At 46.8% G+C, this 16,170-nt stretch overlaps 1 protein-coding gene across 1 annotated transcript in view; it reads right to left on the reverse strand.

Moving 5' to 3' along the window:
• The window catches only part of NECTIN2 (nectin cell adhesion molecule 2), a 68,171-nt gene that overhangs the window by 20,924 nt on the left and 31,077 nt on the right, over window positions 1-16,170 (reverse strand). The window contains exons 2-5 of the mRNA XM_081334880.1: window positions 11,957-12,310; window positions 7,440-7,733; window positions 5,719-5,836; window positions 4,585-4,733 (exon numbers count right to left, since the gene is read on the reverse strand). Coding sequence (XP_081191006.1) covers window positions 4,585-4,733; window positions 5,719-5,836; window positions 7,440-7,733; window positions 11,957-12,310 — 915 coding nt within the window. The remainder of the gene's footprint in view (window positions 1-4,584; window positions 4,734-5,718; window positions 5,837-7,439; window positions 7,734-11,956; window positions 12,311-16,170) is intronic.

A 16,170-nucleotide genomic window follows, 5' to 3' on the forward strand; every position in this document is an offset into this window, starting at 1 on the left:
CCTTTGCCACTGACCAACTGCTTAGCCATCTCTACTTAGCTTTGCCTTTCGATGTGGCAACTGGGCACCCTCCTTCTAGACATTTTCAACACACCCCGTTTTATTTACTTATTTATATCCCATCTTTTTTTATTTTTATTCATTTCCTAAGCATGTTTCTGGGGATGTTTGGGGAGCCAAAAGCATTCCTGGGAATAAATACAATGTTAGAGGACTGACCCTTGGCCTCTCAGGATGCCGGGGTCCTCCTCCCCTTTTGGGGGGGTTTAAATGACGGGGAATCCATAAAAATAAAAGGTGAAGGGACAGAAAAAATGGCAAATGTTGAAGAAGATGGTGCTAGGCTTAGGGACATCGTGCTGAGAAGAATTTAGGCTGAATTAATACTCGTGAAAATGAACAGGTGGTTTCTAACACCGGTTTAAAAACCAGTTTGGGGGGAGGGGAACTCAGCTGCAAGTAACACGGGTTTTTTTTTGCCTGCTCAGAAGCGAAACACACCGGGTGATATTCTTCTATTCCTATGGGTGAATGCTGAACAGATAGTCCTCGACTTACGACAGTTCATTTAGCGACCATCCAAAGTTACGACGGCACTGGAAAAGTGACTCGTGATGGCTTTTCACATTACGACCGTTGCGGCATCCCCCTGCCCACCTGATCAAAATTCGGACGCTTCCCAACTGACTCACATTTATGACGGTCGCAGTGTCCCGGGGGTGACGCAAAGTCAATGGAGGAAGGTGGGTTCACTTAACAAACTGCGCCTACCAACTTAACAACTGCAACTGCTTAACCACTGTGGCAAGAAAGGTCGAAAAACAGGGCAAAACTCACTTAACAAATGTTTCGCTCAGCAACCTAAATTTGGGGCCCCGTTGTGGTCGTAAGTCGAGGACTGCCTGTGTATTTGTGGACTCTACTCTTAGGATTCAGCAGCTGGATGTTTAGAGACTTAGGAGAAACTGTGAAGCTGTAGCTGGATATAAGTTGTTCTCCCACTTAATGACCACAATGGAGAGCAGAACTTCCACTGCTAAGCTAGGGCGTTGTTAAATGAGTCACACCCTGTCTTACAGTCGTAAATTCACTTAACAAACTGTCTTGTTTAGCAACATTAATTCTGGTCCAAATTGTGACCATATATACAAACAAATATACATACATACATACATACCGTACATACATACATACAATGCCTACATATTAATCTGAAAATAGTCTTGTTTTGCATTTTGGGGAGGTGGGTGGATGGGGGGAACTGCTGGTCTTACTTTCCTGCGGAGAGAAACAGCATTCTGGGATCTTAATGTCAGATTAAGGCTGCATCAACTGAAACGCCACGACTCCCAGATGCCTGGAGGACATTATTAAATACATGCAGAAAATGTCTATTCGTATCACATTAAGAATGGCAAAATCTGCTGGCAACCTCTGAGAGGTTTAGGGAGCTGCCTGCAAAACCATTTGGGAGTGTGAGCAGCCCAGGTGGTTAAGTAATGAGACTACTACGTGTCAGCAGTAGCAGTCATCATGTTGTGGAATGAAATTTAAATGCATGTTAAATCAAAGTTGAGTTTTCTCCCGTTATCGGCCTTTTGTACTGCAGCCTCAAGGCTCTGTTTCAAAGGCACTTTGCCGCCCCCCAAAAAAGCTTCTGAATCTCCACATACAGATAGTCCTCGACTTATAACAGTCTGTTTAGTGGCTGTTTGAAGTTACAACGGTTAGTAGAACAGTGGTTAAGTTAGTAGCACGGTTGTTAAGTAAATCCGGCTTTGCTTGTCAGATGGTCACCAAAGGGGATCGCAGTGAGCCCGGGACACTGCGACCGTCATTAAGTAGGAGTCAGTTGCCAAGTGTGTGAATTTCGATCATGGGATGCTCTCATCGGTTAAGTGTGGAAAAAAAAGTCATAAGTCACGTTTTTTAGTGCCGCTGTCACCTGGGACACTAAATGAATTGTTGTAAGTGAAGAACTAGCTGTATTGGCCCTCTAAGATGCGTGTAAACCTGGACAGACATTAGAGCTTTTCCTGTCATCAAAATGTCAGCTTCTCTTACACCAGAGGTGGGAACTATGCCCCACCCACCCCGTTTATGACTTGCGGACTTCAAATCCCAGAATTCACGAGCCAGCGTGGAATTCTGGGAGTTGAAGTCCACAAGTCATAAAAGGGCCGCAGTTCCCCACCCTGGTCTTGCACAGACAATGCCATTTTCTCAACCTGACCCCCTCCCCGGACATTTTTTGTTTGCAAAAGATCCTGCGCCACCACGTTCATGCTTTTCTAAATCCTAGTGCATCTACCAAGCATAATACAGTCGAGACAAGAGCCTCGTTTTAAGGACTCTATTAAGAACCATTTCAATTTCACCTCCAGCAATGCAGATATGTATTTACACCATCGCGGGCAGCCATCCAGGTTTTGCTGGCCAAATCAAAGAAAGAGAGAGAGAGAGAGAGAGAGGTAGGTTTTGAGACAGCATTTAATTACACACAAGCGAAGGCAGAACTGACGGTGAAGAGGGGAGGACGGGGGAAGGCGCAGCCAAACGTAGTATGAAAATATCTCTGCGCCTTGGCTGTTGGTGTTTCGTTTGTGTTTTTTTTTAAAGCAAGGTTATTTACAGACAACTGACACAGGACACGTAGAACACAAAGGTAGTGTGTGAACACGGAAGGCCATGAAACGGCTCGGCACCCATTCTAGAGAGCCCACAGGAGAATGACCCGGAGATGGAAGTCGGACGTGGTACACAGCCAAAACCACGGAATCCACAAGACAGACAATCTCAGGCCATTCCCGTATAATTCTTTAACCAAAACGTTTCTAAGAGACCTCAGGGCTCACCACCGGACCCCATCCTTTCTCCCAACCCTCCACGGATGCTACAAGACACAACAACAGGCCATTTTTAAGTCCTAGTTTCCTGGAGCAAGGCTGGGTGGCCGAGGGAAGCCCGGGCCTTTGAAAGCAGCCGAGTCTCTTGTGATCAAAGTGGACAGCACCAATCTCAGTGGAGTCCTTTCAGAGAGGGCACCTAAGTCTCCATCCCTCACCGGGAGTCCCGTTTCACAGGGGAGGCTGGATCAACTTCATTCTTTCCTCCACTGCTCCGACTCCAGGTATTACCACCCAGCTCGCATCTCCTCCGACGTTAAAAATAAAGCCAAGATTTAAACATCCTTCTAAGGCAGCGGTACTGAAAAGATCTCCAGGAGGGAGGTTTCGATTGTTTTTCTCCTTAAGTTTCCCTTTTTCCCCAGGGACACCCCCGTTTGTTTTTTTCCTCCGAGGCCAACCTGCCCTGACAGCTGCCTCGCCGCTTTCCTTAAGCGGGGGTTTCTGTCGGCAGAGTCCGTAAGTTAAAGAAAACATTAAAAACCCTTCGGAGAGTGTTCAAGGGTCTTTTGGAGGGAGCAGCCTTCTCTCGCGGTCCCAGAACGGCTGTCCAGACCAAGCTCACACGTAGACCGCCGTTTTGGAGATGATGGAACCGTCGTGCTGGGATTCCATGTCGTCGTACTCGTAGCCGTGCGGGTCAGGGCTGAACCGCAGAATTGGGCCCAGCTGGTCGAATCGTTCCTCCTCGTCCTCCCGGTGCCGCGGGGTGTAGCCGTAGGGAGGGTGCCGCCGTTCTTCGCGCTCGTCTCTGTAATCCTCCTCGTCCTCGTCCTCCTCCTGCGGCTTTCTTCCTGTGGCAGGTTTCAGCGGCCGGTCGAGTTCGGTGAAGTCATGGCTTGGCGGCTGAGCGGTCCCGTTGCCAAAGACCCGAGTCTTGGGTTCAAAGGAGCCTTTGGAAGCTCGGGGATGCCGGCGGTGCAGGATGAAGAAGACTATGATCCCCAGAATTGCCAGGGCCAGGATCCCCCCCACGATACCCCCGGCCATGGCTCCAACGTTGCGGCTCTGACTCTTCACTGGCTGGTCTGAGTAAAGAAAGGAAGACGGGGAAGTCACTCCGAGAAATGCCAGTTGTTAGTAATACCAGCACTGGGGAAGGGGCAGAGCCTCAACTGGGTCCTCGGGACCCCGCCATCCATCATCATCATCACCGTCTCTCGCAGGGGGCCAAGAAGCCCCTGAAGGTCCACAGAGAAACTAAGGCATCGGAGGGTCCAGAAAAGCACCATTCGTCCCACCTGTGTAGCGTCCCAGCTACCCTTCTGCCCCCCAACACACTCTGCACCCACAACGCCTCTGGCTCCTGGCCTATCTGAGCCCAAGGCTTTCTATCGCCGTGCCTCGAGCTAGTTAAACCTCACCATGCTTCCCGCCGTCCTGTTGCGCAAAGCACCGCGCACTGAACTTGTGACAGAAGAGGAAGAACTCAACTATATTCGGTTCCCCAGATTAGGTTAAAAAAAAAAAAGAAGACACTGATTATTCCACCGCACACATTATGAGACTCTGGACGGGGTCCAAGCTGGATCGACTTCACACGACGGCCCCCTCCTGAGCAGCTAACTGGCACCAAAATCTTAATTTATCTTCACACCACACTCCATTAGCCCCCCCACCCCCACTTCCACACACACACACACACATTGAAAAGGTTGCAAAAGCCCACAGCTCTTACCCCGGACAAGGATGAATTGCTGAGTCGCAACTTGCCCCACGCGATTGGTGGCTTGGCAGATGAAGGTGGTGTTCACACTGTAATCCACTTTTCTCACGAGTAGGCGGTGACCTTGGACCTCTACGGACTTCGGAAGCGGTCCGTTGGTCCTGGGAAATCAAGCAAGACCGGTTAAGCCATAAAGAAGATTTATAGACCGGATGGATGGATGGATGGATATGGATAGATAGATAGATAGATAGATAGATAGATAGATAGATAGATAGATAGATAGATAGATAGATATAGATGCAGTCTTTCCACTGAAAATAAGACCTGTTCTTTTTTTTTTTGCCTCCAAAAGAGGCACCAGGTCTTATTTTCATGGGGTATCTTTTCCAATCACCTCGCAGTGGAGAATGGAGTTCCGGCCTGCCTTTTGCCTTCAGAGGCCTTTCTGGAAGGTCTCTGAAGGCAAAATGCAGGCCGGGGGACACCGCAGAAGAAATGGGCCAGCAAGGCAAGGCACGGACGCCTGGCTGCAACATAATCGGGTGCGGGAGGCAGCTCCACCCCCACCCCCCACCCTAGCTTGATTTTTAGGGATGTGCCTCGTCCCCCAAACTACTTTTGGAGTAGGGCTTATACTAGGGCCCCCCCCAAAATCACGCTAGGGCTTATTTTCATGGTAGGTCTTACGTTCGGGGAAACACAGTAGATGGATGATAGGCAGATAGATGACAGACAGACAGACAGACAAACATAGAGGAATGAATGGACATAGATAAGTAGACAGACAGACGGATGTATTTTCAATGCAAAAACCACAAAACAGAAATAATGATAGCGGCCTGCTGGGATCAAATTGGAGATGTCCGGGACTGTCCCAAAACATGGGGGGGGGGGGGGGAGAGAGAGAGAGAGGGAGAGAGAGAGAGGGAGGACAGTTCCTCTGGCCCAGCAGTGGGTAATATGGCCCCTTTACCACCTGTGGACTTCAACTCCCAGAATTCCTAAGCCAGCCATAGCAATTCTGGTACTTGAAGTCCCCAGGTGGTAAAGGAGCCGTAGTTACCCACCTCCTGCGCTGGGCCAGGAACTGGTTTGCGTTGAGGAAGAGCTGACCAGGAAAAATAGGAAAAGATTAGGACTTACGTGGTCCAGGAGAAATCTACCGGGGTGGGGTTCCCCCTCGCGCTGCAAATGAGTGTGGCGTCATTGCGGGTCAAATACCAGTTATCATCGTAGCCCTCTATGGCAACCTCAGGAGCATCTGCAGAGAAAGCAGTCAAAAAAAGCTCCAGACGTGGCTGAAGACATGTGCCGCACAGATGCACCCACACACGCAACTTTCCTTTTCTGCCTTCCTCGACCTTCTTGCGGCAAATATTCTAGTTGCTGCTGAAAGTCTGACTTTTCTCCCCAGCCAACCTCCTTAACCCCTCCCTTCTCCACGCGGGTGTTGGGAAACTGCCAGCTGGGCTGGAAGGAGGGGTCAAGCGGGGAACTAGCCTTGGGTCCTCAGCTTCCCCTTTCCCAAGATCCACGAACAGCCTCATCTGGTTGTTCCCAGGGCAAGGTAAGCAGTCTGTGGAGATTCTTGTAACATAGGTGGTAAGCAATGAAGTTATGATTATATTATTATTATTATTATTATTATTATTATTATTATTATTATTATTATTATTATTATTATTATTCACAAGTGGCTCTGGCTGCTTGCATCTGACAGCTGGATGAATCTGAGCCAGCCCCTGCCTTTCAACAGCCGGACCTCAAAAAACATGATGGTTTATGGGTTGTAACTCCAGGTGAGAAGAGAGGCAGAGTGGTGCAGAAGTTAAGGAGCTGAACTAGGGGTGGGAGAATTGTGGTTCGAACAAAATAAGAGAGTTGGAAGGGGCCTTGGAGGTCTTCTAGTCCAACCTCCCTATATCATTCCAGACAAGTGGCTGTCCAGTCTCTTCTTAAAAGCCTCCAGTGATGGAGCATCTACAACCTCTGAAGGCAAGACGTTCCACTGGTTAATTGTTCTCATTGTCAGGAAATCTCTCCTTAGTTCCAGATTGCTTCTCTCCTTGATAGATTTTCCATCCATTGCTTCTTGTCCTGCCTTCAAGTGCTTTGGAGAATAGGTTGACCCCCTCTTCTTTGTGGCAGATCCTCAGATACTGAGGCAGTGCTATCATGTCTCCCCTTCTTTTCACTAGACAAACCCAATTCCTGCAACTGTTCTTCATATCTTCTGGCCTCCAGTCCCCTGATCATCTTTGTTGCTCTTCTCTGCACTCTTTCCAGAGTCTCAACATCTTTTTTACATCATGGTGACCAAAACTGGATGCAGTATTCCAAGTGTGGCTTTACCAAAGCTTTATAAAGAGGTACTAATACTTCATGTGATCTTGAGTCTAACCCTCCACCCCTCAGCCATGGAAGCTGCTGGGAGGACCCTGGGCCAATCCCCATTCCCCTCTCTCAGTCCAGCCCATCACACAGAATTGTCATTAAGCAGGGGTAGGCAACCTTGGCTCTTCTATGAGTCGTGGACTTCAACTCCCAGAATTCCTGAGCCAGCCACGCTGAGGGGAAAGGGAGAGGTTTCCATGCTGAACCAGGCTGGCTCAGGAATTCTGGGAGTTGAAGTTCACAAGTCATGAGGGGGGCATAGTTCCCCTATGCTGGCACACGAATTCTGGGAGTTGAAGTCCACGAGTCATAAAAGAGCCAAGGTTGCCTACCCCTGTCACTGAGGGACAGAAATGCAAGCTTAGAACATGACACGTGCTGGCTTGCGCGCCTACGGATCTAATCCAGAAATAAACTCCAGGGACAAGCTCTCTTAGTCCCCCAAAGCCGCGACACCCCACTCCACTCACACAATATGGAAAGCTGGACAGGGAAGGACTCGGCTTGCGGCAGGGCGACGTGTTCCACAAGGCAGGTGATCTGCTGCTCATTGGCCTCCTTGGTGGGGATCAAGTTGTAGCGGCTGGTGACGGTGACGGTGCCGTCGGGGTTATTTGTCAGCTCGTCACTGGCAGTGCCGCTTAGCTTCGACTGCCAGGTGATGCGCGCCGGCGGCTTCCCATTGGAGGAGGTGCACACGGCCACAGGCTGCTCCACGTTGCTGGCCTTCACCTCCTCGGCTACAGCGCTGCTGTTGGGCTTGGCTGGAAGAGGAACAGATGTGCAGGTGAAAAGGCCGCATTTGCACAAGGTAGACCCTAAAATTCCAGACTGTCTGACCAGGGTTTCTCAAAGCGGAGCAGCATTTAAGACACGGGAACTTCGACTCCACGGAATTCTGGGAGTTGAAGTCTGTGCACGCTGGCTGGGGAACCCTCAGAGTTGAAGTCCACAAGTCTGAAAAGTTGCCAAAGTTGGACCCCTCTGGATTAAGTGATGGGGATTATGCCCCCCCACCTCCCCAGGAGTTATGGGTTATAGTTAGGGACTAATGTTTTCCTTGCCTCACCCAATCTCTCTGCCCCACTTCGGTTATGGGAGAAGGACTCCACACAATGCTAGTTCCAAAGCTAGCGCCAGGGGATCTTTGTTTGCAACTAATTTGCACAGCGTAAATACAACATATTTGGAGTGGTGGTAGAGGAGACTACAACAGACAAAGAGTCTCTTCTACCATTTTGTCATCCTTTGCCAGACTTCCCCACCCGGAGGTGCCATCTATTTCGGAGAGAAAGTTCTGTAATCATAAAGTCCTCAAGGTGTTTGCCATTCTGAGAGCTAAAAATGAATGAAATTTACAGATAAAAGGGAGAGAGGAGAGGAGCTGGGAAGTTTCCCACCGTTTCCCCTGTAATCATAAGGGCCAAAAGAAACTCACAGCGAAGCAGGAACGAGTTCTGGGTATAACGCACAGCGCACAGGGCAAAATCCCTATAATTTCTGTAATTACAACTTATGCAAAAAATCGTTCTCAGGAGATACCTTACTTTTTTGCAGGTCATAAAAAAAAGGGAGATGTAAGAGGGATGTTGGGATCCTAGCCCAAGCTGCTGAAAATTTTGCACAGCCTCTCATTGGTGTCAAAGTTTTCAAGCAGGCATTGCTGTAAAAAAAAACAACCAATTTTTTCCTGGTAACTCTATATTACAGGCAGTCCTTTCAACTACAACCACTCATTTAGCAATCGTCCGAAGTTACACCGGCACTAAAAAAAAAAAAAGTGACTTGCAATCAAGTCCTTGTGCTTACAACTGTTGCAGCTTCTCTGCCGTCACCTGGTCAAAATTTGGGTGCTTGGCAACTGGTGTGTATTTACAATGGTTGCAGCATCCCGGTGTGTGTGTGTGTGTGTGTGTGTGTGTGTGTGTGTGTGATGTGATCCCCATTTATGACCTTCCCAGTTCACTTCTGACAAGCAGAGTCAATGGGGGAAGCCAGATTCGCTTTATGGCTGCCTGATTCACTTAACAACCGTGGCAAAATAGTTATTAAACTTGGGCACGATTCAGTAAGCAACCGTCTTGCTTAGCATCCGAAATTCTGGGGCCAGTTCTGGTTGTAAATTGAGGACTCCTTCATGGGTGCTATTCTCCAAAGCCCCTGAGGGCAGGACAAGAAGCAACAGACGGAAACTAATCAAGGAGAGAAGCAACCAGGAACTCAGGAGAAATTTCCCGACAGCGAGAACAATCAACCAGTGGAACGACTTGCCACCAGAAGTTGTGGGTGCTCCAAAACTGGAAGGTTTTTAAGAAGAGATTGGACAACCGTTTGTCTGAAACCATATAGGGTTTCCGGCCTGAGCAGGGGGTTGGACTGGAAGACCTCCAGGGTCCCTTCCAACTGTTATTCTATTCTATTTTTTTAAAATTAGAAAAGCAAGATTCTTGCCACCGGGGGGTGGGGCTTCATCCAATTCCATTTTCTGCGCTCCTGCAGAACTGCATTTGAAACCAGCAGCTTTCCTACGGGGTGGGCAAGCTTTAAAGGTCAAGCCGAGGAACTCCGTGTCTAATTAAAACCTACAACTAAGAAAAGGGAATCCTCTTTTTTTTCCCCACCTTCCTAAGGTCCATCCGATTTTTCAGACCGGGATACCCTTACCAAATTTCTCTGCAGTGAACCGTTAGAGAAGTGAATCTGAAGTAGGGTTAGATCTAAGCTTTTTTTGGGGGGGGGGCGGTATTTTGCTCCGCAAAAGAACCAATTACTGGTGTCATTAGCCTAGTTCCCTATGCAATAATGAGTGGCCCGTAATTAATTGGAAGAAATGGGGACACGCCACTGTCTCGCAGTCCTAGAATGCATGACCTAGCAAATCAGCTGAGCGCGCAACAGCCCCTGGGAAGTCATTTGAAACCATCAGGACCTCTTGAATGCCAGATGCAGGGGCGACGAGACAGATGTGGTGGGCTTTGCTCCTTGGGGATTCAGGGGGCTGAAGGCCCACCCGCCAGAGGACTCAGACAAGGTTGGGGTAGTTTAGCAAATAAGTAAGTAAATGTTAGGGCAGATTGGGGTCCTTAAAAGAGTAGGTGTTGCTCTGTCTACGCCTTTTAAAATTTCTCCTTCTCACTTACAAACAGCAATTCATTTATTTAGCAGATTTTTTTTTCTATTACCTTATTTTATAAAACTTGCAGGAAGTATTCTATATTGTGACAGGGGGTACAATAATAATAATAATAATAATAAGTCCCGAAGGACTCAGGGCGGTGAACAGGGCAATACATGTTAAAAAGACAGAATACAAAAATTAAAAAAGATTAAACAATATTTCAATATAGATTTATTTTCAGCCAGAGATCAGCTTTTTTTTTAGGATTCCAAAGTCATGTTTTGACAGCCCTTCAGGATGTATCAGTCAGGAAACAGACACAAGGAATACTAAAATTCTGTTCTCTTGATCTGGGTTAGAATACAGGTAGTCCTCGACTTACGTCAGTTTACTTAGTGACCGTCTGAAGTTACAGGGACACTGAAAAAAGTGACCCGTGACCGTTTTTCACACCGTTGCGTAGCCTCCCCAGGGTCACGGGATCAAAATTCAGACGCTTGGCATCTGACTCATATTTACGACGGTCGCAAGTGTCCCGGGGTTATGTGATTTCCCCCTTTTGCGACCTTCTGACAAGCAAAGTCAATGGGGGAACCAGATTCACGTCACCACCATGCTATTAATTTAATAACTGCAGTGATTCACTTAGCAAACGTGTCGAGGCAAGTCGTAGAATGGGGCAAAACTCAATAAATTTCTCACTGATCAAGATAAATTTGGGGCTCAGTTGTAGCTCATAAGTTGAGGACTATCTCCACTGGGATCTTGAAAACCTCTTATGCCAAAGAGAATCAAGACTGGTTTCTTTCCTGCGCTTTCCTGATTTGTTGGGCGAAGCTCTCGTTGTCAATGCTGCTAACATCCGATCTTTTTGCATGGACAACAGATGGAAATGTAGCCATCTTTTTTCCCTTTCGCTTTTAGAGTCAGATGATGCTGGGGGGGGGCATGTGAATGAGAGTCCAGCTAGACCACAGGTCTGCAACCCGCGGCTCCGGAGCCGCATGTGGCTCTTTCAGCCGTCTCCTGCGGCTCCCAGTCTTCTGCCACCCCAAAAAAAAGTGGGACTAAAAAAGTTCAACCAATCAATTCAAATATGCAGGGTAGGTGCATATCTCGCCTTGGCTCCACTCTTCAGTCAAACCCTGTTCTGCGCATGCGCGTATGTACGCGCATGCGCACACATTTTTTGCGGCTCCCAGTTTTTCCTTTTGTGAGGGAACCGGTTCCGAGTGGCTCTTTCACTGTTTCAGGTTGCTGACCCCTGAGCTAGACATAACAACACTAAACGTAGCTGTGAGAATCAAGGTTATTGAGCCCAGAGCTGATAAAGAATTGGTAGGCTGGAGAGCTGGAGAGGAAGCTTCAAGCTAATGGGGGAATGTGATTTATGACCGTTAATTGGAGGAGGGAATTGTGCTTTGATACTAGGTGCCCAGGGGAAGGGAATTCAGTTTTTGGCTTCGATTATGTAAGTACCGATATTATGCTACTGGAATAAAAGATCCTTTAAGGTAAACAATGCCTCAAAGTTCTTTTGAAGAGTTTCATCTGTCGGAACCACGACGCTTGTTTTACCAATGGCTGCCACACACCTTCTCCAAGGTTATCTCGGCGTTCCCCGGCAGTTTCACTAATTGTCATAATATCGCTTTGCGTGGCTTTGCCTTCCCGTGTGATAAGAGACTGGGTCAGTGCAATTCCACCGCCGCCGGCAGCTTGACCCAAGGCGTTAGAGCCGTGTCTCTGGCGTTTCCCCCCGGCAAACCACAACTCAGCATTTCGCAACTTAATCGGGTGTGTCAACCCTGCCAACTGTTAGCTGGAGGCCTTTCCCCCGGGGATCGAAGGCGAGCGCTTGCTTCTTACCCAAGACAATCAGGTTGGTGGTGCCGATTTCATTGCCGAGGGGGAAGGTGGCAAACTCGCAAGAGTAGTTGCCTTCATCCGTCATGAGGAGGTGTTCAATGACCAGAGTGGCGTCCGTCAAGGACGGTACTTGAAAACGGATGCGCCTGCTGTTCTTCTCCATTGGATAGTTTTGTCCGTGCTTTGGATGGTGCACGGCCACATTCTGCCGACGGCCTTTGACCTCCTTCACCCAGGTCACTTGGCTGACCTGCATCTCAGGCTCAGTCACCATGATGTTGCAAGGCAGGACCACTTTCTTCCCCAGGTACCCGGTGACCTCATGGTTGACCGTCACTTGCTGGGCAAGTACAACTAGAAAAGCAAAACATAAGGAAGCTGAGTTAACAACAGGTCAGTTCCTGTACGCTTTCTGGCAATTTGAGAAGCACTGTTGAAGACAAACTACCCGGAAATCTCTTACGGCACAATTTTATTTTTAAAACGACCCATGGTTTGGCTGTGCTTGTCAAACCTTGACACAGATGGGGTTCCTACGACACGCCAAACCCACAACGGTGTGGAGCAAACAATTGCTAAATTCATCTCACCAGCGATGCCCAAAGAAATAAAATTCACGACGGTTTAAAATGATGGTCCAGTTTCTATCACAGACGAAGACAGTGGCTGCATTCCCACAACACACAGAAAACCCCCAATATAGCTATTTTTTTTAGCCCAGTCTAGAATGTTGTATCAACTCAGCCAGTGGAAAATTGAAATGGGAAATTGCACCCTAGCAGAAAGGAGAATATTTAAAATGAAATAAGGTGAAGTATAAGTACCCTACACTCAATGTTCAAAGCATATCCTATATATACATTGGGGTGTGGGGTGTAAAAGCACCCCTCCAGTAGGTGGTGGCAAAAATCACATTTTTTTCACTAAAAATAAAATTTAATTGAAAAGGTTTTTAACAATGCAAAAACAATGCGGATATTAAAAGAGCAACAAAGAAAATAAGAAGGAACGGCGTATACATAAGAAAAGAAATAGAAATAGAAATAAAGAGAAAATCTTTACAATCTTTTTGAGCGATTACAAATGCATTTATATTTCACCCTTTCGCTTTAAAATTACATCTTAATTTTCTTCTTCCCATAACTACCCTTTCTAATAGTCAGCATGGCTGGCTGGGGAATTCTGGGAGTTGAAGTCCACACATCTTAAAATGGCCAAGTTTGAGAATCACTCACCACTTTGTAGCTTAACCCATCCTATTTAGACACACATGGTTTGGGTTCACCCTACAATTGTGCCATTTAACATTCCCCCCTATTGTTAATATCTTTTGGGGGGAACAGAAGGAAGCTTTTAGGGACGTGGTGGCTCAGTGGGTTAGGATGCTGAGCTTGTCGATCAGAAGGTCGGCAGTTTGGCGGGTCGAATCCCGAGTGCCGCATAGCAGAGTTACTCGTCCCGGCTTCTGCCAACCTAGCAGTTCGAAAGCACGTAAAAATGCAAGTAGAAAAATAGGGACCGCTACGGTGGGAAGGTAACAGCGTTCCGTGCGCCTTTGGCGTGTAGTCATGCTAGCCACATGACCACGGAGACGTCCTCGGACAAGCGCTGGCTCTTCGGCTTTGAAACGGAGATGAGCACCGGCCCCTAGAGTCGGAAACGACTAGCACGCATGTGCAGGGGAACCTTTACCTTACGTTTTTAAGGAAGCTTTTGACATATTGATGTGACGTGGAATTAACATTGAAACCCTAATAAATTGGGAAGAACACGGATTGCCCTAAGCACAGAGAGCAATTAAAAAGATTGTTCCACTTCATTGCAAAGATGGGATCTAAAGACTTGAACTGAAGGTACAGGATCCCTCTGTCCTTTCAAAGTAACTCCTTGACTGAGATAAAAGAAGATTTGATCTAAAGTTAGTTCTTGACTTACGACAGCTGAGCCCCAAATTTCTGTTGTTTAAGCAAGACAGCTGTTAAGTGAATTGGGCCCCATTTTACAACCTTCCTTGCCACACTTATTAAGCAAATCTCTTACGTGGTTAAATGAATAACCCGGTTGTTAAGTGAATCTGTCTTCCCCCTGGACTTTGCTTGTCAGAAGGTCGCAAACCACATGACCCCGGGACACTGCGACCTTCATAAATATGAGTCAGTCGCCAAGCGTCTGAATTTTGATCACGTGACCCTGGGGATGCAGCAGCGGTCGTTAAGTGCGAAAACTGGTCATAAGTTACTTTTTTCAGTTGTAACTTTGAACGGTCAATAACTGAACGGTTGTAACTTGAGGTCTACCTGAACATGCTTCTGTGTGGTTAAGATTTTGTCATTTTTTAAATATTTACTACAATAGTTACACATCACTGTCTTATTCTTTCTCTTTTTGTTCATCTGCTTCTCTCTATATTGTTCTGTAGGACTTTTTTTCCCCCTTTTCTCTTATAGATATAAATATTTTATAAATACCAATGGAAATAAGAACACTATTAATTGACATATTTATAAAAGCATTGTTAAACTAATCATGTATATCAGGATTTCTCTGCAGTAGCCTGTGAAATATGCACCGCCTAGATCCTTCTTCTGAATTTTAGGAAATGGTTCAAATTTTCCATATTAAACAGGCTTTGGATGCCAAAATTAAGGAAGAAAATAATGACCATCTCATTTCTTACTACCTGATTGTTAAAAGTTCATTTAAGTACACTGGCAGATGGTTTTATGCTGTAATTTTTCCCTAATAGGGCCAAAGTCCTTAATATCGTTATGCCTCCTGCCTACCAAGGACTCAACTGTTAATTGTAAATATTAATTAAAAAAATAATATTTTTTTAGGCAATATGTACATAGGCTAGCACACCTGGGTCAATCAACTAACTTGTTTTTCAACTACCCTGAGAGATAGGCTGGGTTGACCCAAAGCCATTCCCTCGATGCGAATGGATGTTAATATGAATCTTATATAACCCAACCCTTTTAATTATTACCATGTTCTTTTACTTTCTTCTTCTTCTGCCACCAAAATTGAAGTAATGGGTGTTTCTCCAGCTGCAGAGACAAATTAAGCCACTGATGCTATGCCAGGCTTTTAGCGAAGGTGTTTTATGAATGCAAGGTTTTTTTTAATAGGGTGTAAAAGGACAGCCTAATATGTTGCTGCTTCTATTTATTCATTGGTTAAATCAGTGTTTTTCAAACGTGGACACTTTTAAGATGGGTGGACTTCAACTCCCAGAATTCCCCAGCCTTGTTACTTTAAGATGGGTGGACTTCAACTCCCAGAATTCCCCAGCCTTGTTACTTTAAGATGGGTGGACCTCAACTCCCAGAATTCCCCAGCCAGCATTGTTTCTCAACCTTGGCCACTTTAAGATGGGTGGACTTCAACTCCCAGAATTCCCCAGCCTTGTTACTTTAAGATGGGTGGACCTCAACTCCCAGAATTCCCCAGCCAGCATTGTTTCTCAACCTTGGCCACTTTAAGATGGGTGGACTTCAACTCCCGAGGAATTCTGGGAGTTGAAGTCCACCCATCTTAAAAGTGGCCTAGGTTGAGATTCCAAGAGAAAGCAAGTCCAACTTCAGCCTGGATTACAAAGGAACGTTTAATTTTGGCACTTCCTGAATTGAAAACCGATCAAAAGTTGTCACTTAAGAGTGACATCGTCAAGCGAGAAAGGCAGCTAAGTCGACCAGCCCCAATTGCCAAGGAAGATGTGGCGGTGTGATGCCGCAGCTCCAAACAAAGCCTCGCATTGTCCGGGCTCCGCATGGAGCCATGGGTTCAAGGAAAGCAGGATGTCGCTTGTGCAGTCAAAACACCCGTCAGATTGTTTGTCCGGTTATGAAAGTAAACATCTGACAGGACTTTTTTTTTTCCCCCAGGTTGTGGTTGGAAAAGCAACTTGCTCTCCCAACACTGATCAGCAGTAGATATTTATTCATTTAAAACGTTTGTATAGATGCCCCTCTGATATCAAATCTGAAATATAAGTTAATGGACTTAGGGAAGAAGGAAGTTGTGGTTCTCTGGGGGGGACGGGACATGGCTAAACCCCATAAAATTGGCAGTCTAGTTTCTGCTATTCCACGGAGACCTTGAATCACAGAGTGCAGGGATCCCTGAAAGCCATCTAGTCCAACCCCTGGCAGAGCACCGCAGTAGCCCAGCATCCCTGCCCTGTGGACATCCAGGATCTCTTTAAGCTCTGA

This window comes from Vipera berus (genome assembly GCF_964194415.1).
Source record: "Vipera berus genome assembly, chromosome: 9".
NCBI lineage: Eukaryota > Metazoa > Chordata > Lepidosauria > Squamata > Viperidae > Vipera > Vipera berus.